The 24438-nt window shown below is 41.7% G+C and overlaps 3 protein-coding genes across 10 annotated transcripts in view; 2 read left to right on the plus strand and 1 right to left on the minus strand.

The window, feature by feature from the left end:
• The window catches only part of LOC106568439 (guanine nucleotide exchange factor subunit RIC1), a 114113-nt gene extending 93117 nt beyond the window's left edge, over positions 1-20996 (plus strand). For 2 of the 7 annotated variants that reach the window (XM_014138770.3, XM_014138769.3), the window contains exons 26-27: positions 13159-13347; positions 13940-20996. In XM_014138770.3, the coding sequence (XP_013994245.1) occupies positions 13159-13347; positions 13940-14228 (478 nt within the window). In that variant the 3' untranslated portion in view covers positions 14229-20996. The remainder of the gene's footprint in view (positions 1-13158; positions 13348-13939) is intronic. The other 5 variants (XR_014380213.1, XR_014380211.1, XR_014380212.1 and 2 more) reach the window with 5 other exon arrangements.
• On the plus strand, positions 14953-20996 carry LOC145860017 (uncharacterized). Its single transcript, XM_082959758.1, has 3 exons — positions 14953-14964; positions 16258-16939; positions 16978-20996. The coding sequence occupies exons 1-2, from the start codon at positions 14953-14955 to the stop codon at positions 16906-16908; spliced, it is 663 nt and encodes a 220-aa protein (XP_082815884.1). The 3' UTR covers positions 16909-16939; positions 16978-20996.
• LOC106568440 (endoplasmic reticulum metallopeptidase 1) overlaps positions 19727-24438 on the minus strand; it is a 48767-nt gene continuing 44055 nt past the window's right edge. Inside the window, exons 16-17 of one of the 2 annotated variants that reach the window (XR_014380214.1) lie at positions 23392-24084; positions 19727-23340 (exon numbers count right to left, since the gene is read on the minus strand). Coding sequence is in view for 1 of the 2 variants with exons in the window: in XM_014138771.3 (XP_013994246.3) it covers positions 23908-24084 (177 nt within the window). In the remaining variant the exon portion in view is untranslated. Of the gene's footprint in view, positions 24085-24438 lie in introns of both variants that reach the window. The other variant, XM_014138771.3, reaches the window with a different exon arrangement.

Below are 24438 nucleotides of genomic sequence, written 5' to 3' on the forward strand. Positions count from 1 at the left end.
GGGTGATACCTATATCCATACTGAATGAAAGGGGATACCTATATCCATACTGAATGAAAGGGGATACCTATATCCATACTGAATGAAAGGGGATACCTATATCCATACTGAATGAAAGGGTGATACCTATATCCATACTGAATGAAAGGGGATACCTATATCCATACTGAATGAAAGGGTGATACCTATATCCATACTGAATGAAAGGGGTGATACCTATATCCATACTGAATGAAAGGGAAAGGGGATACCTATATCCATACTGAATGAAAGGGGATACCTATATCCATACTGAATGAAAGGGTGATACCTATATCCATACTGAATGAAAGGGAAAGGGGATACCTATATCCATACTGAATGAAAGGGGATACCTATATCCATACTGAATGAAAGGGGATACCTATATCCATACTGAATGAAAGGGTGATACCTATATCCATACTGAATGAAAGGGTGATACCTATATCCATACTGAATGAAAGGGGATACCTATATCCATACTGAATGAAAGGGTGATACCTATATCCATACTGAATGAAAGGGAAAGGGGATACCTATATCCATACTGAATGAAAGGGTGATACCTATATCCATACTGAATGAAAGGGTGATACCTATATCCATACTGAATGAAAGGGTGATACCTATATCCATACTGAATGAAAGGGAAGGGTGATACCTATATCCATACTGAATGAAAGGGGATACCTATATCCATACTGAATGAAAGGGGATACCTATATCCATACTGAATGAAAGGGAAAGGGTGATACCTATATCCATACTGAATGAAAGGGGATACCTATATCCATACTGAATGAAAGGGTGATACCTATATCCATACTGAATGAAAGGGAAAGGGGATACCTATATCCATACTGAATGAAAGGGTGATACCTATATCCATACTGAATGAAAGGGTGATACCTATATCCATACTGAATGAAAGGGTGATACCTATATCCATACTGAATGAAAGGGGATACCTATATCCATACTGAATGAAAGGGGATACCTATATCCATACTGAATGAAAGGGTGATACCTATATCCATACTGAATGAAAGGGTGATACCTATATCCATACTGAATGAAAGGGAAAGGGGATACCTATATCCATACTGAATGAAAGGGTGATACCTATATCCATACTGAATGAAAGGGTGATACCTATATCCATACTGAATGAAAGGTGATACCTATATCCATACTGAATGAAAGGTGATACCTATATCCATACTGAATGAAAGGTGATACCTATATCCATACTGAATGAAAGGGGATACCTATATCCATACTGAATGAAAGGGGATACCTATATCCATACTGAATGAAAGGGTGATACCTATATCCATACTGAATGAAAGGGTGATACCTATATCCATACTGAATGAAAGGGAAAGGGGATACCTATATCCATACTGAATGAAAGGGTGATACCTATATCCATACTGAATGAAAGGGAAGGGGATACCTATATCCATACTGAATGAAAGGGTGATACCTATATCCATACTGAATGAAAGGGGATACCTATATCCATACTGAATGAAAGGGGATACCTATATCCATACTGAATGAAAGGGGGATACCTATATCCATACTGAATGAAAGGGGATACCTATATCCATACTGAATGAAAGGGTGATACCTATATCCATACTGAATGAAAGGGTGATACCTATATCCATACTGAATGAAAGGGAAAGGGGATACCTATATCCATACTGAATGAAAGGGTGATACCTATATCCATACTGAATGAAAGGGGATACCTATATCCATACTGAATGAAAGGGGATACCTATATCCATACTGAATGAAAGGGTGATACCTATATCCATACTGAATGAAAGGGTGATACCTATATCCATACTGAATGAAAGGGAAAGGGGATACCTATATCCATACTGAATGAAAGGGTGATACCTATATCCATACTGAATGAAAGGGTGATACCTATATCCATACTGAATGAAAGGTGATACCTATATCCATACTGAATGAAAGGTGATACCTATATCCATACTGAATGAAAGGGTGATACCTATATCCATACTGAATGAAAGGGGATACCTATATCCATACTGAATGAAAGGGTGATACCTATATCCATACTGAATGAAAGGGTGATACCTATATCCATACTGAATGAAAGGGAAAGGGGATACCTATATCCATACTGAATGAAAGGGTGATACCTATATCCATACTGAATGAAAGGGAAGGGGATACCTATATCCATACTGAATGAAAGGGTGATACCTATATCCATACTGAATGAAAGGGGATACCTATATCCATACTGAATGAAAGGGGATACCTATATCCATACTGAATGAAAGGGAAAGGGATACCTATATCCATACTGAATGAAAGGGGATACCTATATCCATACTGAATGAAAGGGTGATACCTATATCCATACTGAATGAAAGGGTGATACCTATATCCATACTGAATGAAAGGGAAAGGGGATACCTATATCCATACTGAATGAAAGGGGATACCTATATCCATACTGAATGAAAGGGAAGGTGATACCTATATCCATACTGAATGAAAGGGAAAGGGGATACCTATATCCATACTGAATGAAAGGGTGATACCTATATCCATACTGAATGAAAGGGAAAGGGGATACCTATATCCATACTGAATGAAAGGGGATACCTATATCCATACTGAATGAAAGGGGATACCTATATCCATACTGAATGAAAGGGTGATACCTATATCCATACTGAATGAAAGGGAAAGGGGATACCTATATCCATACTGAATGAAAGGGTGATACCTATATCCATACTGAATGAAAGGGAAGGGTGATACCTATATCCATACTGAATGAAAGGGGATACCTATATCCATACTGAATGAAAGGGTGATACCTATATCCATACTGAATGAAAGGGAAAGGGGATACCTATATCCATACTGAATGAAAGGGGATACCTATATCCATACTGAATGAAAGGGGATACCTATATCCATACTGAATGAAAGGGAAAGGGGATACCTATATCCATACTGAATGAAAGGGGATACCTATATCCATACTGAATGAAAGGGGATACCTATATCCATACTGAATGAAAGGGTGATACCTATATCCATACTGAATGAAAGGGTGATACCTATATCCATACTGAATGAAAGGGTGATACCTATATCCATACTGAATGAAAGGGAAAGGGGATACCTATATCCATACTGAATGAAAGGGGATACCTATATCCATACTGAATGAAAGGGTGATACCTATATCCATACTGAATGAAAGGGAAAGGGGATACCTATATCCATACTGAATGAAAGGGAAAGGGGATACCTATATCCATACTGAATGAAAGGGAAAGGGTGATACCTATATCCATACTGAATGAAAGGGGATACCTATATCCATACTGAATGAAAGGGTGATACCTATATCCATACTGAATGAAAGGGAAGGGGATACCTATATCCATACTGAATGAAAGGGTGATACCTATATCCATACTGAATGAAAGGGTGATACCTATATCCATACTGAATGAAAGGGTGATACCTATATCCATACTGAATGAAAGGGTGATACCTATATCCATACTGAATGAAAGGGGATACCTATATCCATACTGAATGAAAGGGTGATACCTATATCCATACTGAATGAAAGGGAAAGGGGATACCTATATCCATACTGAATGAAAGGGAAGGGGATACCTATATCCATACTGAATGAAAGGGTGATACCTATATCCATACTGAATGAAAGGGTGATACCTATATCCATACTGAATGAAAGGGAAAGGTGATACCTATATCCATACTGAATGAAAGGGTGATACCTATATCCATACTGAATGAAAGGGTGATACCTATATCCATACTGAATGAAAGGGGATACCTATATCCATACTGAATGAAAGGGAAAGGGGATACCTATATCCATACTGAATGAAAGGGTGATACCTATATCCATACTGAATGAAAGGGGATACCTATATCCATACTGAATGAAAGGGTGATACCTATATCCATACTGAATGAAAGGGAAAGGTGATACCTATATCCATACTGAATGAAAGGGGATACCTATATCCATACTGAATGAAAGGGTGATACCTATATCCATACTGAATGAAAGGGGATACCTATATCCATACTGAATGAAAGGGTGATACCTATATCCATACTGAATGAAAGGGTGATACCTATATCCATACTGAATGAAAGGGTGATACCTATATCCATACTGAATGAAAGGGGATACCTATATCCATACTGAATGAAAGGGTGATACCTATATCCATACTGAATGAAAGGGGATACCTATATCCATACTGAATGAAAGGGGATACCTATATCCATACTGAATGAAAGGGGGATACCTATATCCATACTGAATGAAAGGGTGATACCTATATCCATACTGAATGAAAGGGGATACCTATATCCATACTGAATGAAAGGGTGATACCTATATCCATACTGAATGAAAGGGGGATACCTATATCCATACTGAATGAAAGGGTGATACCTATATCCATACTGAATGAAAGGGAAAGGGGATACCTATATCCATACTGAATGAAAGGGAAAGGGGATACCTATATCCATACTGAATGAAAGGGTGATACCTATATCCATACTGAATGAAAGGGGATACCTATATCCATACTGAATGAAAGGGGATACCTATATCCATACTGAATGAAAGGGTGATACCTATATCCATACTGAATGAAAGGGTGATACCTATATCCATACTGAATGAAAGGGTGATACCTATATCCATACTGAATGAAAGGGTGATACCTATATCCATACTGAATGAAAGGGGGGGATACCTATATCCATACTGAATGAAAGGGTGATACCTATATCCATACTGAATGAAAGGGGGGATACCTATATCCATACTGAATGAAAGGGGATACCTATATCCATACTGAATGAAAGGGAAGGGGATACCTATATCCATACTGAATGAAAGGGTGATACCTATATCCATACTGAATGAAAGAGTGATACCTATATCCATACTGAATGAAAGGGTGATACCTATATCCATACTGAATGAAAGGGGATACCTATATCCATACTGAATGAAAGGGGATACCTATATCCATACTGAATGAAAGGGGATACCTATATCCATACTGAATGAAAGGGGTGATACCTATATCCATACTGAATGAAAGGGGATACCTATATCCATACTGAATGAAAGGGTGATACCTATATCCATACTGAATGAAAGGGGGATACCTATATCCATACTGAATGAAAGGGTGATACCTATATCCATACTGAATGAAAGGGTGATACCTATATCCATACTGAATGAAAGGGAAAGGGGATACCTATATCCATACTGAATGAAAGGGAAAGGTGATACCTATATCCATACTGAATGAAAGGGTGATACCTATATCCATACTGAATGAAAGGGGATACCTATATCCATACTGAATGAAAGGGTGATACCTATATCCATACTGAATGAAAGGGAAAGGTGATACCTATATCCATACTGAATGAAAGGGGATACCTATATCCATACTGAATGAAAGGGTGATACCTATATCCATACTGAATGAAAGGGAAAGGTGATACCTATATCCATACTGAATGAAAGGGGATACCTATATCCATACTGAATGAAAGGGGATACCTATATCCATACTGAATGAAAGGGTGATACCTATATCCATACTGAATGAAAGGGAAAGGTGATACCTATATCCATACTGAATGAAAGGGGATACCTATATCCATACTGAATGAAAGGGGATACCTATATCCATACTGAATGAAAGGGGATACCTATATCCATACTGAATGAAAGGGTGATACCTATATCCATACTGAATGAAAGGGTGATACCTATATCCATACTGAATGAAAGGGAAAGGGTGATACCTATATCCATACTGAATGAAAGGGGATACCTATATCCATACAGAATGAAAGGGTGATACCTATATCCATACTGAATGAAAGGGGATACCTATATCCATACTGAATGAAAGGGTGATACCTATATCCATACTGAATGAAAGGGGATACCTATATCCATACTGAATGAAAGGGGATACCTATATCCATACTGAATGAAAGGGGATACCTATATCCATACTGAATGAAAGGGTGATACCTATATCCATACTGAATGAAAGGGTGATACCTATATCCATACTGAATGAAAGGGAAAGGGGATACCTATATCCATACTGAATGAAAGGGGATACCTATATCCATACTGAATGAAAGGGTGATACCTATATCCATACTGAATGAAAGGGAAAGGGGATACCTATATCCATACTGAATGAAAGGGAAAGGGGATACCTATATCCATACTGAATGAAAGGGAAAGGGTGATACCTATATCCATACTGAATGAAAGGGGATACCTATATCCATACTGAATGAAAGGGGATACCTATATCCATACTGAATGAAAGGGGATACCTATATCCATACTGAATGAAAGGGGATACCTATATCCATACTGAATGAAAGGGTGATACCTATATCCATACTGAATGAAAGGGTGATACCTATATCCATACTGAATGAAAGGGAAAGGGGATACCTATATCCATACTGAATGAAAGGGTGATACCTATATCCATACTGAATGAAAGGGAAAGGGTGATACCTATATCCATACTGAATGAAAGGGAAAGGGGATACCTATATCCATACTGAATGAAAGGGTGATACCTATATCCATACTGAATGAAAGGGTGATACCTATACCCATACTGAATGAAAGGGAAAGGGGATACCTATATCCATACTGAATGAAAGGGTGATACCTATATCCATACTGAATGAAAGGGTGATACCTATATCCATACTGAATGAAAGGGGATACCTATATCCATACTGAATGAAAGGGAAAGGGGATACCTATATCCATACTGAATGAAAGGGGATACCTATATCCATACTGAATGAAAGGGTGATACCTATATCCATACTGAATGAAAGGGTGATACCTATATCCATACTGAATGAAAGGGAAAGGGGATACCTATATCCATACTGAATGAAAGGGGATACCTATATCCATACTGAATGAAAGGGGATACCTATATCCATACTGAATGAAAGGGGATACCTATATCCATACTGAATGAAAGGGTGATACCTATATCCATACTGAATGAAAGGGTGATACCTATATCCATACTGAATGAATGGGGATACCTATATCCATACTGAATGAAAGGGGGATACCTATATCCATACTGAATGAAAGGGTGATACCTATATCCATACTGAATGAAAGGGGATACCTATATCCATACTGAATGAAAGGGGATACCTATATCCATACTGAATGAAAGGGGGATACCTATATCCATACTGAATGAAAGGGGATACCTATATCCATACTGAATGAAAGGGGATACCTATATCCATACTGAATGAAAGGGTGATACCTATATCCATACTGAATGAAAGGGGAAGGGGATACCTATATCCATACTGAATGAAAGGGTGATACCTATATCCATACTGAATGAAAGGGAAAGGGGATACCTATATCCATACTGAATGAAAGGGAAAGGGGATACCTATATCCATACTGAATGAAAGGGTGATACCTATATCCATACTGAATGAAAGGGAAAGGTGATACCTATATCCATACTGAATGAAAGGGTGATACCTATATCCATACTGAATGAAAGGGAAAGGTGATACCTATATCCATACTGAATGAAAGGGTGATACCTATATCCATACTGAATGAAAGGGATAGGGGATACCTATATCCTTACTGAATGAAAGGGAAAGGTGATACCTATATCCATACTGAATGAAAGGGGATACCTATATCCATACTGAATGAAAGGGGATACCTATATCCATACTGAATAAAAGGGTGATGCCTATATCCATACTGAATGAAAGGGGATGCCTATATCCATACTGAATGAAAGAGTGATACCTATATCCATACTGAATGAAAGGGAAAGGTGATGCCTATATCCATACTGAATGAAAGGGGATACCTATATCCATACTGAATGAAAGGGGATACCTATATCCATACTGAATGAAAGGGGATACCTATATCCATACTGAATGAAAGGGAAAGGGTGATACCTATATCCATACTGAATGAAAGGGGATACCTATATCCATACAGAATGAAAGGGTGATACCTATATCCATACTGAATGAAAGGGGATACCTATATCCATACTGAATGAAAGGGTGATACCTATATCCATACTGAATGAAAGGGTGATACCTATATCCATACTGAATGAAAGGGAAAGGGGATACCTATATCCATACTGAATGAAAGGGAAAGGTGATACCTATATCCATACTGAATGAAAGGGAAAGGGGATACCTATATCCATACTGAATGAAAGGGTGATACCTATATCCATATTGAATGAAAGGGAAAGGTGATACCTATATCCATACTGAATGAAAGGGAAAGGTGATACCTATATCCATACTGAATGAAAGGTGATGCCTATATCCATACTGAATGAAAGGGGATACCTATATCCATACTGAATGAAAGAGTGATACCTATATCCATACTGAATGAAAGGGAAAGGGGATACCTATATCCATACTGAATGAAAGGGGATACCTATATCCATACTGAATAAAAGGGTGATGCCTATATCCATACTGAATGAAAGGGGATGCCTATATCCATACTGAATGAAAGAGTGATACCTATATCCATACTGAATGAAAGGGAAAGGTGATGCCTATATCCATACTGAATGAAAGGGGATACCTATATCCATACTGAATGAAAGGGGATACCTATATCCATACTGAATGAAAGGGGATACCTATATCCATACTGAATGAAAGGGAAAGGGTGATACCTATATCCATACTGAATGAAAGGGGATACCTATATCCATACAGAATGAAAGGGTGATACCTATATCCATACTGAATGAAAGGGGATACCTATATCCATACTGAATGAAAGGGTGATACCTATATCCATACTGAATGAAAGGGTGATACCTATATCCATACTGAATGAAAGGGAAAGGGGATACCTATATCCATACTGAATGAAAGGGAAAGGTGATACCTTTATCCATACTGAATGAAAGGGAAAGGGGATACCTATATCCATACTGAATGAAAGGGTGATACCTATATCCATATTGAATGAAAGGGAAAGGTGATACCTATATCCATACTGAATGAAAGGGAAAGGTGATACCTATATCCATACTGAATGAAAGGTGATGCCTATATCCATACTGAATGAAAGGGGATACCTATATCCATACTGAATGAAAGAGTGATACCTATATCCATACTGAATGAAAGGGAAAGGGGATACCTATATCCATACTGAATGAAAGGGGATACCTATATCCATACTGAATGAAAGGGTGATACCTATATCCATACTGAATGAAAGGGGATACCTATATCCATACTGAATGAAAGGGAAAGGTGATACCTATATCCATACTGAATGAAAGGGGATACCTATATCCATACTGAATGAAAGGGGATACCTATATCCATACTGAATGAAAGGGTGATACCTATATCCATACTGAATGAAAGGGTGATACCTATATCCATACTGAATGAAAGGTGATACCTATATCCATACTGAATGAAAGGGAAAGGGGATACCTATATCCATACTGAATGAAAGGGTGATACCTATATCCATACTGAATGAAAGGGTGATACCTATATCCATACTGAATGAAAGGGGATACCTATATCCATACTGAATGAAAGGTGATACCTATATCCATACTGAATGAAAGGGGATACCTATATCCATACTGAATGAAAGGTGATACCTATATCCATACTGAATGAAAGGGTGATACCTATATCCATACTGAATGAAAGGGAAAAGGGATACCTATATCCATACTGAATGAAAGGGGATACCTATATCCATACTGAATGAAAGAGTGATACCTATATCCATACTGAATGAAAGGGAAAGGTGATGCCTATATCCATACTGAATGAAAGGTGATACCTATATCCATACTGAATGAAAGGGTGATACCTATATCCATACTGAATGAAAGGGTGATACCTATATCCATACTGAATGAAAGGGGAAGGGGATACCTATATCCATACTGAATGAAAGGGTGATACCTATATCCATACTGAATGAAAGGGTGATACCTATATCCATACTGAATGAAAGGGAAAGGGTGATGCCTATATCCATACTGAATGAAAGGGGATACCTATATCCATACTGAATGAAAGGGTGATACCTATATCCATACTGAATGAAAGGGTGATACCTATATCCATACTTAATGAAAGGGGATACCTATATCCATACTGAATGAAAGGGAAAGGGGATACCTATATCCATACTGAATGAAAGGGGATACCTATATCCATACTGAATGAAAGGGAAAGGGGATACCTATATCCATACTGAATGAAAGGGGATACCTATATCCATACTGAATGAAAGGGTGATACCTATATCCATACTGAATGAAAGGGGATACCTATATCCATACTGAATGAAAGGGTGATATCTATATCCATACTGAATGAAAGGGTGATACCTATATCCATACTGAATGAAAGGGTGATACCTATATCCATACTGAATGAAAGGGAAAGGGGATACCTATATCCATACTGAATGAAAGGGGATACCTATATCCATACTGAATGAAAGGGGATACCTATATCCATACTGAATGAAAGGTGATACCTATATCCATACTGAATGAAAGGGAAAGGGGATACCTATATCCATACTGAATGAAAGGGAAAGGGGATACCTATATCCATACTGAATGAAAGGGAAAGGGGATACCTATATCCATACTGAATGAAAGGGGATACCTATATCCATACTGAATGAAAGGGGATACCTATATCCATACTGAATGAAAGGGGATACCTATATCCATACTGAATGAAAGGGTGATACCTATATCCATACTGAATGAAAGGGTGATACCTATATCCATACTGAATGAAAGGGGATACCTATATCCATACTGAATGAAAGGGGAAGGGGATACCTATATCCTGAATGAAGCACATAAGGGACCTCAGGGGCACCCTTAACTTTTTCATTTAAGGGGGAAATTTGCCTTAAAATGTTTTGTGCAACTTATTTTAAAGTTAAGGACATTAAGGGAAAATGTACTTAAGATGTTTTATGCAAACGGCCCTGTACTTTAATATTTATATTTTTTACAACTTTAACTTCACTACATTCCTAAAGACAATGATGTACTTTTTTACTCCATATATTTTCCCTGACACCCAAAACTACCCATTATGTTTTGAATGCTTGAATGATCAAATTCACACACTTACCAAGAGAACATCCCTGGTCATCCCTACTGCCTCTGATCTGGAGGACTTACTAAACAGAGAACATCCCTGGTCATCCCTACTGCCTCTGATCTGGAGGACTCACTAAACAGAGAACATCCCTGGTCATCTCTACTGCCTCTGATCTGGTGGACTCACTAAACAGAGAACATCCCTGGTCATCTCTACTGCCTCTGATCTGGAGGACTCACTAAACAGAGAACATCCCTGGTCATCCCTACTGCCTCTGATCTGGCGGACTCACTAAACAGAGAACATCCCTGGTCATCCCTACTGCCTCTGATCTGGAGGACTCACTAAACAGAGAACATCCCTGTTCATCCCTACTGCCTCTGATCTGGAGGACTCACTAAACAGAGAACATCCCTGGTCATCCCTACTGCCTCTGATCTGGTGGACTTACTAAACAGAGAACATCCCTGGTCATCCCTACTGCCTCTGATCTGGTGGTCTCACTAAACAGAGAACATCCCTGGTCATCCCTACTTCCTCTCATCTGGAGGACTTACTAAACAGAGAACATCCCTGTTCATCCCTACTGCCTCTGATCTGGAGGACTCACTAAACAGAGAACATCCCTGGTCATCCCTACTGCCTCTGATCTGGAGGACTCACTAAACAGAGAACATCCCTGGTCATCCCTACTGCCTCTGATCTGGAGGACTCACTAAACAGAGAACATCCCTGGTCGTCCCTACTGCCTCTGATCTGGTGGACTCACTAAACAGAGAACATCCCTGGTCATCCCTACTGCCTCTGATCTGGAGGACTCACTAAACAGAGAACATCCCTGGTCATCCCTACTGCCTCTGATCTGGAGGACTCACTAAACAGAGAACATCCCTGGTCATCCCTACTGCCTCTGATCTGGAGGACTCACTAAACAGAGAACATCCCTGGTCATCCCTACTGCCTCTGATCTGGTGGTCTCACTAAACAGAGAACATCCCTGGTCATCCCTACTTCCTCTCATCTGGAGGACTTACTAAACAGAGAACATCCCTGGTCATCCCTACTGCCTCTGATCTGGTGGACTCACTAAACAGAGAACATCCCTGGTCATCCCTACTGCCTCTGATCTGGAGGACTCACTAAACAGAGAACATCCCTGTTCATCCCTACTGCCTCTGATCTGGTGGACTCACTAAACAGAGAACATCCCTGGTCATCCTTACTGCCTCTGATCTGGTGAACTTATTAAACACATGCTTCGTTTGTAAATTATGTCTGAGTGTTGACTTGTGCCCCTGGCTAGCAGTAAATTACATTTTTTTTTTTTTAATGGTGCCGTCTGGTTTGCTTAATATAAGGAATTTGAAATGATTAAAACTTTTTACTTTTGATACTTAAATATATTTTATCAATTACAATTACTTTTGATACTTAAGTTTAAAACTAAATACTTTTAGACTTCTCCTCAAGCAGTATTTTACTGGGTGATTTTTACTTGAGTAATTTTTCTATGAAAGGTATCTTTACTTTTACTCAAGTATGACAATCGAGTACTTGTTTCTACTACTGCTATTAGGTGCTACTAATACTCCTCCAACCCAACCTAGCTAGACGTATGGCTGAGGTGACCTATTTGTTTGTGTGTTGGTTTCATATGTAGGTTTGTGTATCTTGTGTGATTTGTCAGCCTTAGCTTGTGTATCCTTGGGTACCTTTCCCTGGACACCGATGAACTAAATGGAGAATCTCCATTGACCATATGCTTCTTAGTGTTGGGCTAAGCTTACTGTTTCTGGGAAACCAGTCCCATATGCATCATGCCTTTTATAGCTTATCTCTCTCTGTCCTCAGGTACCTCCTGCATGTGTTCATGGAGGCTGGCTGTCTGGAGTGGTGTGTTGTGATTGGTCTGATCCTGAGAGAGGCCACAGTCATCAAGCAGGTGGTCAACTTCCTGGACAGCCCTGAGGTTCCTCCTGAGACCGTCCAGAGTGTCCGCTCCGGCCTGCTAGGGGTCGACGCATGGGCCTCCACAGACTGGTCAGTGTCGCTCGGTCTGTCGCTCGCTCGGTCTGTCGCTCGCGTACAGAGGCCCAATGTCATAATTGCAAAAGGGTTTTCTAATGATCAATGAGCCATTTAAAATGATATAAACTTGGATTAGCTAACACAATGTGCCATTGGAACACAGGAGTGATGGTTGCTGATAATGGGGCTCTGTACGCCTCTGTAGATATTCCATTACAAATCAGCCGTTTCCAGCTACAATAGTCATTTACAACAATGTCTACACTGTATTTCTGATCAATTTTATGTTATTTTAATGGACAAAAATGTTGCTTTTCTTTCAAAAACAAGGACATTTCTAAGTGACCCAAACAATTTTTAACGGTAGCGTATATGTTTACAAAAAAATATATATATGGGGGATTGGAAATGATGCAGACAATTACATTGATGGAAGCCACAATATATCTGCATTATTAAAGCTGATTTGTATTCATCCAGACCACTAGTGGAACTGTGGTGTAAAGGATGTTACATCGTCTATAGCAGCTATAGCAAAGGCACAGTGAAGTTCATGAATGTTGTGAGCTTGATACTGACTCCCCCTTCTCTCCACTCCCTGTAGCCTGGGCTATAAGCCCTTCCTGAACATGATCCGGCCCCAGCTACAGAAGCTCATAGAGACTTCTGTAGAGCAGATCCAGCCTGAAGCCTTCCTACCAGGGGCTTCCAACTCGAAGCTGGCTGAGCCCCAGCCCGGAGGCCCCCGTGCGGAAGACAGTAGAGGGCCTGTCCTGGGTCTGGCCCTTCCTTTGGAGCCCCCTGGGGGGTTAGGGACAGAGGACGGAGGAGTTCCAGAGGAGCAGGAGGAACAGGCGGTGGACGAGGGGGCGTACGACTGCACTCTGTCCTGACATGCCCAGTCCTGACCTGAGTCATGTTCATTAGGCACCAAATGGACTGAAACAGGGAGGGACTGACTATATTGACTTAAACTTTTTTTGCTACGGTAAGCCCTGATGAATACAGCCCTTTTCTAACCTCTGACCTTGCTGGGCGGGTGTGATGGGACACAGGATGTGGAAGAGAGACACTGGAAGTCTCTGACTAAACTCTGTCTGGAACCAGTTTGTTGACTGACGTGGACTCTGATATTTTCCATTGTGTGTGTGAGACTGTGTGTGTCATGGTATTGTGTGTATTACTACACTGGGTGTGTAACATTTGGAAGCCTCAAACACAAGAGGACATTCTCGACTTCTCTCCAGTCCGGATACTCGTCCATCCCAGTGCTGGAGCAGGGTCTGTCGGGTCAGTGAGTGAGTGGGCTCTTGTGTTTTAAGAGTGTCAGTATTGTCCAGTTGATTAGTCAGGACACAGCCGATTCATAACAAAAAAAACATAGATATGACATGCTTCTAACCTCTATTTATTCTGCTCCCTGTAAAAAAATGTTTTTTTTTAAAGAAATTTGCTCACAGACCTGAGTTTGGGCTAGTCAGTCTTTATTCTGGGATTAAAGCAGGCAGTTTGTGTTGCAAGCTAGCGTTTTAAATAGGCTTTTCAGATCAGAGAAATGCTGTCTGGATTGTGCTCGTCTGGGCAATAGAGTCTAGATAGAAATTTCAGATCGCCGTGATGACGTGCTGGGTTACTGTCCGTTAGACCTGTCACATATTAAGCTCATTCCACATTACAGAAAGTTCAACCTATAACTGTATATTTTTGTCACAGTTTGTACAACAGTCTATATTGTACTTTGTTGTGAAGGAGTTCAGATATAACTTTTGGTACTTTTTGCAAGGAATCGCCCCTGAAATCAACTGTGTGCTGGACAAGTTCTGAACATTTTATGAGATGCACTGAAGTGTGTGTGGGTGTCATATTTTATACATCCTACTGTACCGTGGATTTAAAGATCTTTACTGATGCCTTGGTCAATAATGTGGTGATATTATTCTACAACATTACGTCATGAGACGATGTCAGTCCCCTCACTAAGATATTAAAGACTAGTGTCAGAATTCTGTTGGTCGAGAGAGAAGACGTGTGTGTGTGTGTGATGACCTGGATTGGAGGTGAATGTTGTTGACGAGGTCCTGACCAGGCCATGACTGACTCCTGAAGGGAGAATCTAACGTTCTCTGAGGACAAACCAAATTATTATGGCGATCCTGACCTGCGTCTTTACACACATGCTTTAGGACTGGCTCTAGAATTACTTTTCAGTTGGCTTCCGTCATGCTGGAGGATCCAAACTGTATTGATATTGATAGCATATTATGTCATGCCAGAGATTTTTATTTGCCCCCTTTTTAAATAGCTAAAACATCAACTGATGCTCACCTTGGTGTTAATTCAATGTCACATTTCAGTATCGTTTTCGTCTCCTTTCAGTGATCTTGCTATTGCCTTAGCAATGTCTGTAGAGTTGAATAGGTCCTATACTATTTCATGTATTCTGACAGGGTGTCCATTGATTCTATAAGAATTTAGGTTTGTAAAGGGTTGGTTATCACCGTGGTAACATATCAAAATCTTGAGAAGCAGCTCCTGTATGTATGATGTGCAACGGTAAAGACTAGTATCCTCACATGGAATCAATCTTTTATGATCGTCAGTATTATTATTTATTGATAGCCTTCATTATTCATTCAAATTGTTTTATTTCAGCTATATCAAAGCAACTAAACAACAACTATTTGCTTTTGCCTCAACTCGTACTGTAGTCATTTGAGTCGTTCTCAGGCCCAGCGCCCAGGTCGATATCCCACCACCTGACCAGCATAGAGCTCTCAGGCCCAGCGCCCAGGTCGATATCCCACCACCTGACCAGCATAGAGCTCTCAGGCCCAGCGCCCAGGTCGATATCCCACCACCTGACCAGCATAGAGCTCTCAGGCCCAGCGCCCAGGTCGATATCCCACCACCTGACCAGCATAGAGCTCTCAGGCCCACGCCCAGGTCGATATCCCACCACCTGACCAGCATAGAGCTCTCAGGCCCAGCGCCCAGGTCGATATCCCACCACCTGACCAGCATAGAGCTCTCAGGCCCAGCGCCCAGGTCGATATCCCACCACCTGACCAGCATAGAGCTCTCAGGCCCAGCGCCCAGGTCGATATCCCACCACCTGACCAGCATAGAGCTCTCAGGCCCAGCGCCCAGGTCGATATCCCACCACCTGACCAGCATAGAGCTCTCAGGCCCAGCGCCCAGGTCGATATCCCACCACCTGACCAGCATAGAGCTCTCAGGCCCAGCGCCCAGGTCGATATCCCACCACCTGACCAGCATAGAGCTCTCAGGCCCAGCGCCCAGGTCGATATCCCACCACCTGACCAGCATAGAGCTCTCAGGCCCACGCCCAGGTCGATATCCCACCACCTGACCAGCATAGAGCTCTCAGGCCCAGCGCCCAGGTCGATATCCCACCACCTGACCAGCATAGAGCTCTCAGGCCCAGCGCCCAGGTCGATATCCCACCACCTGACCAGCATAGAGCTCTCAGGCCCAGCGCCCAGGTCGATATCCCACCACCTGACCAGCATAGAGCTCTCAGGCCCACGCCCAGGTCGATATCCCACCACCTGACCAGCATAGAGCTCTCAGGCCCAGCGCCCAGGTCGATATCCTGCATAGAGCTCTCAGGCCCACGCCCAGGTCGATATCCCACCACCTGACCAGCATAGAGCTCTCAGGCCCAGCGCCCAGGTCGATATCCCACCACCTGACCAGCATAGAGCTCTCAGGCCCAGCGCCCAGGTCGATATCCAGCATAGAGCTCTCAGGCCCAGCGCCCAGGTCGATATCCCACCACCTGACCAGCATAGAGCTCTCAGGCCCAGCGCCCAGGTCGATATCCCACCACCTGACCAGCATAGAGCTCTCAGGCCCACGCCCAGGTCGATATCCCACCACCTGACCAGCATAGAGCTCTCAGGCCCAGCGCCCAGGTCGATATCCTGCATAGAGCTCTCAGGCCCACGCCCAGGTCGATATCCCACCACCTGACCAGCATAGAGCTCTCAGGCCCAGCGCCCAGGTCGATATCCCACCACCTGACCAGCATAGAGCTCTCAGGCCCAGCGCCCAGGTCGATATCCAGCATAGAGCTCTCAGGCCCAGCGCCCAGGTCGATACCCCACCACCTGACCCGCATAGAGCTCTCAGGCCCAGGTCGATATCCCACCACCTGACCAGCATAGAGCTCTCAGGCCCAGGTCGATATCCCACCACCTGACCAGCATAGAGCTCTCAGGCCCAGCGCCCAGGTCGATACCCCACCACCTGACCCGCATAGAGCTCTCAGGCCCAGGTCGATATCCCACCACCTGACCCGCATAGAGCTCTCAGGCCCAGGTCGATATCCCACCACCTGACCAGCATAGAGCTCTCAGCCCCAGGTCGATACCCCACCACCTGACCCGCATAGAGCTCTCAGGCCCAGGTCGATATCCCACCACCTGACCCGCATAGAGCTCTCAGGCCCAGGTCGATACCCCACCACCTGACCCGCATAGAGCTCTCAGGCCCAGGTCGATACCCCACCACCTGACCAGCATAGAGCTCTCAGGCCCAGGTCGATACCCCACCACCTGACCAGCATAGAGCTCTCAGGCCCAGGTCGATACCCCACCACCTGACCAGCATAGAGCTCTCAGGCCCAGGTCGATACCCCACCACCTGACCAGCATAGAGCTCTCAGGCCCAGGTCGATACCCCACCACCTGACCAGCATAGAGCTCTCAGGCCCAGGTCGATACCCCACCACCTGACCAGCATGCTCTCAGGCCCAGGTCGATACCCCACCACCTGACCAGCATAGAGCTCTCAGGCCCAGGTCGATACCCCACCACCTGACCAGCATAGAGCTCTCAGGCCCAGGTCGATACCCCACCACCTGACCCGCATAGAGCTCTCAGGCCCAGGTCGATACCCCACCACCTGACCCGCATAGAGCTCTCAACCTTCAAACGGGAATCAATGGTGAAACAGCCACATCCATTTGTGATTTTGCAACAACAAAGTTCCTGTTTTTTCCCCCCTCTGACATCATTGCACGCGTGACAGCAGAGCTTAATATGTACTGCCTTGTTTTCACCATGCTGCACGACGCTCAGCAGCAACAACGGTGGTGGGGCGGCCAGTGGCGAAATTTCCCCCCTACTGCGGATGCCATCTTTAACAGCCTGAAAAACTCTGGCTTGTATCCACAAAGCAACTGAGTAGGAACAGGGCCCCATGTATTCATTGTGCTCTAAATGGAAATACTGGTCCTAGATCAGCTGTTTTCTTTACTGTGTGTATTTCTTCTATATTAGCTAGGTTCAGTACATCAATGGTCTCCACTTACTTACAGTACATCACTGTTAAACTGTGCAATTCTGAAACGTTGCTTTGTTTTTCTCTTTAGATTTACATTCAGCTCCACATGTTTTACTGTCACTCATACCAACCAAAACGTTTGTACTTTAAACATTATTCTGCTGCAGCTCACTGTGCTTGTAGTTTGTATTTTAAACATTTTGTTGCAGCTCACTGTGCTTGTAGTTTGTATTTTAAACATTTTGTTGCAGCTCACTGTGCTTGTAGTTTGTATTTTAAACATTTTGTTGCAGCTCACTGTGCTTGTAGTTTGTATTTTAAACATTTTGTTGCAGCTCACTGTGCTTGTAGTTTGTATAAGCGTCTATTGTTCTGCAGCGTTGTTTTTACGAGAACCTCTTTGGCCGTGACTGTACACTAGCCTGAGTCCCAGACCGGTTCGTGCCGTCTTCCTGTACCAACTCCATTTCTGTCATTGTCATGTTTGGTATGGAGTTGGCAAGACGGCACAAACAAAACTGGGACGCAAGTTAACTACACAGCATCGATGTGCTTCTATATCGTCTGCACTCAAGCCCACAAACCCCAGCTGTGAAGTTTACCTAACGTAATAAGGTTGTTGGCTAACCAAAGACATGTTCTGAGGCCTTGAGTGCTTGTATAATGAACCCCTCCACACCCCTCTGAGGGAAGATGGAACCATTGCTGCTCAACAAAAAAACTTCAGTTAATCGATATTATGATTATATACGTTTCATGTTTCCATTTGAGGACTAGAAGTCTATTGTTTCTCTGCTGTTGGGGAAAAGCACGATGACAGTGGTACTCTTTTCATACATATTGTAAAGAACAGCATATTTGACGCAGTAACACACCCTGGGTCAAGATGGGGTGGACATATTCAATGCAGTGTACAGTATAGATACTGTTTCTTGTACAATTTGCCTTTTCTACTCATTTTGGTTTTCAATTTTTTTTCCTGTACATAAACAATAAATTATTTTTTAAAACCAAGGCCATTTTATTTTTTTAAAGACTACATGTATTATTGCTGTACATGGTGGTAAGTCACTGGACACAAGTGTTCATTTCAAGTTTATTTTTGTAATCAAAATACCCTGTTACACAATTCCCCAAATCAACCATGTTAATCCCATCTGGGATTATATTACTGATTTTAAAAGGTTAGGTGTAACCCTCCCAGTTGACAAATTAATAAAATAAAAAATTAAAAGTATGATTGCTTTTAAATAATTAACATGTTATACAAAACTGCACTTGATTCAGTGACCCAAGCAGTTATAATAGGCATAGATACTGTAGGTGAGTTGCATCACATGAAATTTAACAGGTTCCAACGAGATCACTTAAACGTGGATGCATTTCAGTTCCCATTTTTCCAACTGAAGTACAGGTAACTTTCCTTTATTCAGGCATATTAAGGAAAGTAAAGCCTTTCTCACAATAATTCTACAAAATTTAAATTGAGACCCATAAACGGTTTCAATGAAATGTTTCACCTTAATATTGGTATTTACAAAGGACAAGGCTCGGGAAACGTCAGTATCATCGTTACAGTAAATGTTTTATGGGATATGATGATACGTAACCCTTCAAGCTACTTTGAACAGTGTATATTATAGTTGGCTTGAACTGAGTGGGGATTTATGCCAGGATTCAATCCGATTGCGTTTTGGCAGCAATGCACCATTTTAATGGAAACTTATTATTGAAGCAACATGTAGCCAGCGTTTACCGTGAATGTGGGCTCCACGAACGAGTGAGCATTGCCCACAAGGTGCGATCGGATTGATTCCCTGCATTACTTTTTTTTGTGTAAAATCATAAATGTTATAAGACTGCATAAGAAAAGTTTGACAGTACTGACAAATGTCATTACCATAAACCAAAAATCACTTTACAATTTCAACAGAGCAGCAATCTGTACAAAACATGAAGTTATATTTTTAAGGCAGTGTACAGTACGCTTGAGTCATTATTTAAATTCAATGGGAAGGTTTGGGGTAGTGAACATTAGTCATCAATCGTCTTGTAATTACAGAATCGGGATATTTCTTTACCTTAATTACAGAACCCACCATACTTGATATAGAAATAAATCAAATCATTAACTTACACTAATTTTTTGTTCCATCCATCAGGCCTGAGCTGTCGCTACACCTCTGATTAAGGCGACCAAAATGGCTCCCTGTATAGTGCACTACTTTTATACGGCTCTGGTCAAAAGCAGCCAATAGGGTGCAAGTTCAGGCCTAGACAAAACCTCACTAAACGATGCCACTAGCTAAAGGTCTTTAGACGTGTGCTCGTTAGTTTCCTTTCTCTTTTCCTCATGCATATTTAAGAGTATACTGGGATGTTTTTCATCACAGCGATGGTTATGACAAATCATTTTTTTAAACCCTTAAAACTACATTACAATTTACAAAATCTTGCTGTACAATCTGGCTAAGACCATATTTCTTACAGGTAAGTGCATGTGGCAAGAACCCCTTATGTCTTTAAGAAGCATGAGGCCAACAGATCCCTCTAGCCTACAACCATGTTACATTATAGAACCTAGAAAGCACATTAGCTTGGTTCCATCCTTTCACCTGCTCAGAGAGAGGACGCATCGCTGGATCCCAAACAACAAGGCGACTGTTCAACACAAACTGGTTCTAGCCACAGTAGTGTAGTCCAAGAGACTGCCCAGATCAACAATCCTTATCAAAACCCTAAATACCTACTTAATAGAGGTGAACCATGAAGTAGGGCTGCACGATGTGGGGAAAAAACAGAATTGCGAACTGTTATAATCAAATAAAATGTGCTGCTTGAGTAACGGGGTGGGGCAAGCAGCTGCAAGAGGAGAGACGACAAACTATTAGCCGCTGGGAACAACCGTTCTGAGTGCCGTTTCAAAATATTGCGACATTGATATCTCTTGGGATATTGCGAATTCTATTAATTGTGCAGCCCTACCATGAAGACAGCTTACATAAGACTTTACCATGCAGGGACAGAGAAAACAGTTTGGCTTTATTCATAAAGTAGGAGCGCTGATCTAGGATCAGGTCCCCATCTATCCATAATTGTATTTGTTATGACCTAAAAGGCTAAACTGATCCTATAGCAGCACTCTGACTCTTTATGAACACAGACCCAGCGCTACCTCAGTGTTAGCAGGAGCTGCTGTCCTGCAAACACAGACCCAGCGCTACCTCAGTGTTAGCAGGAGCTGCTGTCCTGCAAACACAGACCCAGCGCTACCTCAGTGTTAGCAGGAGCTGCTGTCCTGCAAACACAGACCCAGCGCTACCTCAGTGTTAGCAGGAGCTGCTGTCCTGCAAACACAGACCCAGCGCTACCTCAGTGTTAGCAGGAGCTGCTGTCCTGCAGTCAAACACCATGATGGGGGTCAATTCAGGAACTATACTGAAATTCCAATTATCTTCACTGCCTTTGAATTTGGTTTACTTTCTGAATTGAACCCAACCCTGGTTCTATAGCGACAAAACATGGAGAGTAGAAAAGGAGGGTTCCCCACTGATAAAATACCAGTCCAGTGCTTTGATTCACTTTGTGCAACAGTCCGAGTCTGACCCACTCACTGTAGGCGTCAACCATTGGAATATACTTTGACAACACCCTTTCTGGTGTTTTATGACATCAGCCACTAGTATTATAATCTGAGTTTATAATAAAACAATATCCCACTGTAAAATATTGATATGCACATGATGGGCAAAAACACACTGAAGTAGGATTTTTTTTAAAACCCATTTTACTGTTAACAGGAAGTACCATTGAGGGACATCAGTAGGACAAAATGAATTGGAGTTGGTGGAATGGCTTACCTATGTGTTGCATTAATAAATGTTTTGAAAAAGCGCCACAACATTAAAACAACTGCCTTGTTGCAGTAGGTTAGAGCACTGGGGTTCAGAAAAATGTAAAAAGCACCATTAGTTTATGACTGAGTTGAAGAGAATCAAACTATCTAAAATCAGTGTGTTTCTTGGACAGAAAATACATTAGAAATCGCAATACCCAGCTAAATTATTTATTCATTCAGTGATGAGTTAATTGCATTTCTATTTTCGCCATCACTCGTCAAAACATTCTTGTACATTAGTGAGCTCACCGTAAGCAAATCACACAAAAGGCTTTCACTTTACTGCAACAATTAAATCGTGTTGACCTTCAGACTACTGTACTGGCCTTGACATCTTAACCAGTTCACTTTTTTTTGAAGTTATGAATTGACTCCCTTAGGTTTTTTTGTTTGTTATTTAAAATGTGAAAACAAGAAATGGTTAATTTTGTAAGGAAACACTAGCCTTTTAACTGAAATAGTGAGTGATGCTGAAGACCTCGTGCTTGTTGACAGAGATGGAACACGCAAAACAGTTTGTCAGAGAGAGAAGAAGAGTAAAAAAATAAATAAACTACCTCTTTACCCTCATCCCCACAATAAAGGAACTCTACTGAACACTGGTTGACCGTTTCCTAGTCCTACTGTTTATAAGGACCGTTCCCTAGTCCTACTGTTACTGTTTATAAGGACCATTCCCTAGTCCTACTGTTACTGTTTATAAGGACCGTTTGTTTATAAGGACCGTTTCCTAGTCCTACTGTTACTGTTTATAAGGACCGTTCCCTAGTCCTACTGTTACTGTTTATAAGGACCGTTTCCTAGTCCTACTGTTACTGTTTATAAGGACCATTCCCTAGTCCTACTGTTACTGTTTATAAGGACCGTTTCCTAGTCCTACTGTTACTGTTTATAAGGACCATTCCCTAGTCCTACTGTTACTGTTTATAAGGACCGTTTCCTAGTCCTACTGTTACTGTTTATAAGGACCGTTTCCTAGTCCTACTGTTACTGTTTATAAGGACCGTTTGTTTATAAGGACCGTTCCCTAGTCCTACTGTTACTGTTTATAAGGACCGTTTCTGTTTATAAGGACCGTTCCCTAGTCCTACTGTTTATAAGGACCGTTCCCTAGTCCTACTGTTAATAAGGACCGTTTCTGTTTATAAGGACCGTGCCCTAGTCCTACTGTTACTGTTTATAAATAATGTTGCTTCTGGCTTGGCTTTAGTGTCCCTCCTGTTAGCTATTGCCACAGTGATGGTGGGGTCTCTCGAATCGACCTGTGTGTGTGTGTAGAAGCAGGCCCAACAACGGGCCCAGTATTTCAAGTATGGGTAAATGTGGTAGGTGCCTCCCAGTGTGTGTACATCTGATAGGCCTAGGTGTCAGTATCGGTACATGTGGTAGGTGGAGACCCAGGAAGAGGGGAAGGCCCATTTAGGGAACCTCTGCAGCATGTCCTCTAGCTGAACAGTCCTCTGGTCCTCTCCAAAGAAGTAATGAGATGAGATGGCTACTGAGATCATTCCCTCTGGGCCTGACGGGTCCTCTTCTCTGGGAGGCTGGAGAGGAGAAATATATACACATATTAAAACACACAATCATATGGACAGTGTTTCCCCTATATTCACAAATCGTTGCCACCACTCCAACAAATGATTATAATTTTTTTTTAAATGCATTTTCGGGATGGTAAAACATTTTCAGTGTAAACTTAAGACTAAAACCAGAAAGTATGTAGAAAATATAATTGACCAATATATTTTTTAAATAAGATCATCTTTGAGAACTAACAACCACCAAAATAAAAACTAGACAGTCAGGGAGAATCTGAAATAAAAACGTCATAAGATCCCCTAGACCACGCCCACCAATCAGTCCCCTGAAAAAGAGCCAACTTCTTCATTGATTTTTAA

The sequence above is a fragment of the Salmo salar genome, chromosome 13, assembly GCF_965601325.2.
Source record: "Salmo salar chromosome 13, fSalSal1, whole genome shotgun sequence".
Taxonomy (NCBI): Eukaryota; Metazoa; Chordata; class Actinopteri; order Salmoniformes; family Salmonidae; genus Salmo; species Salmo salar.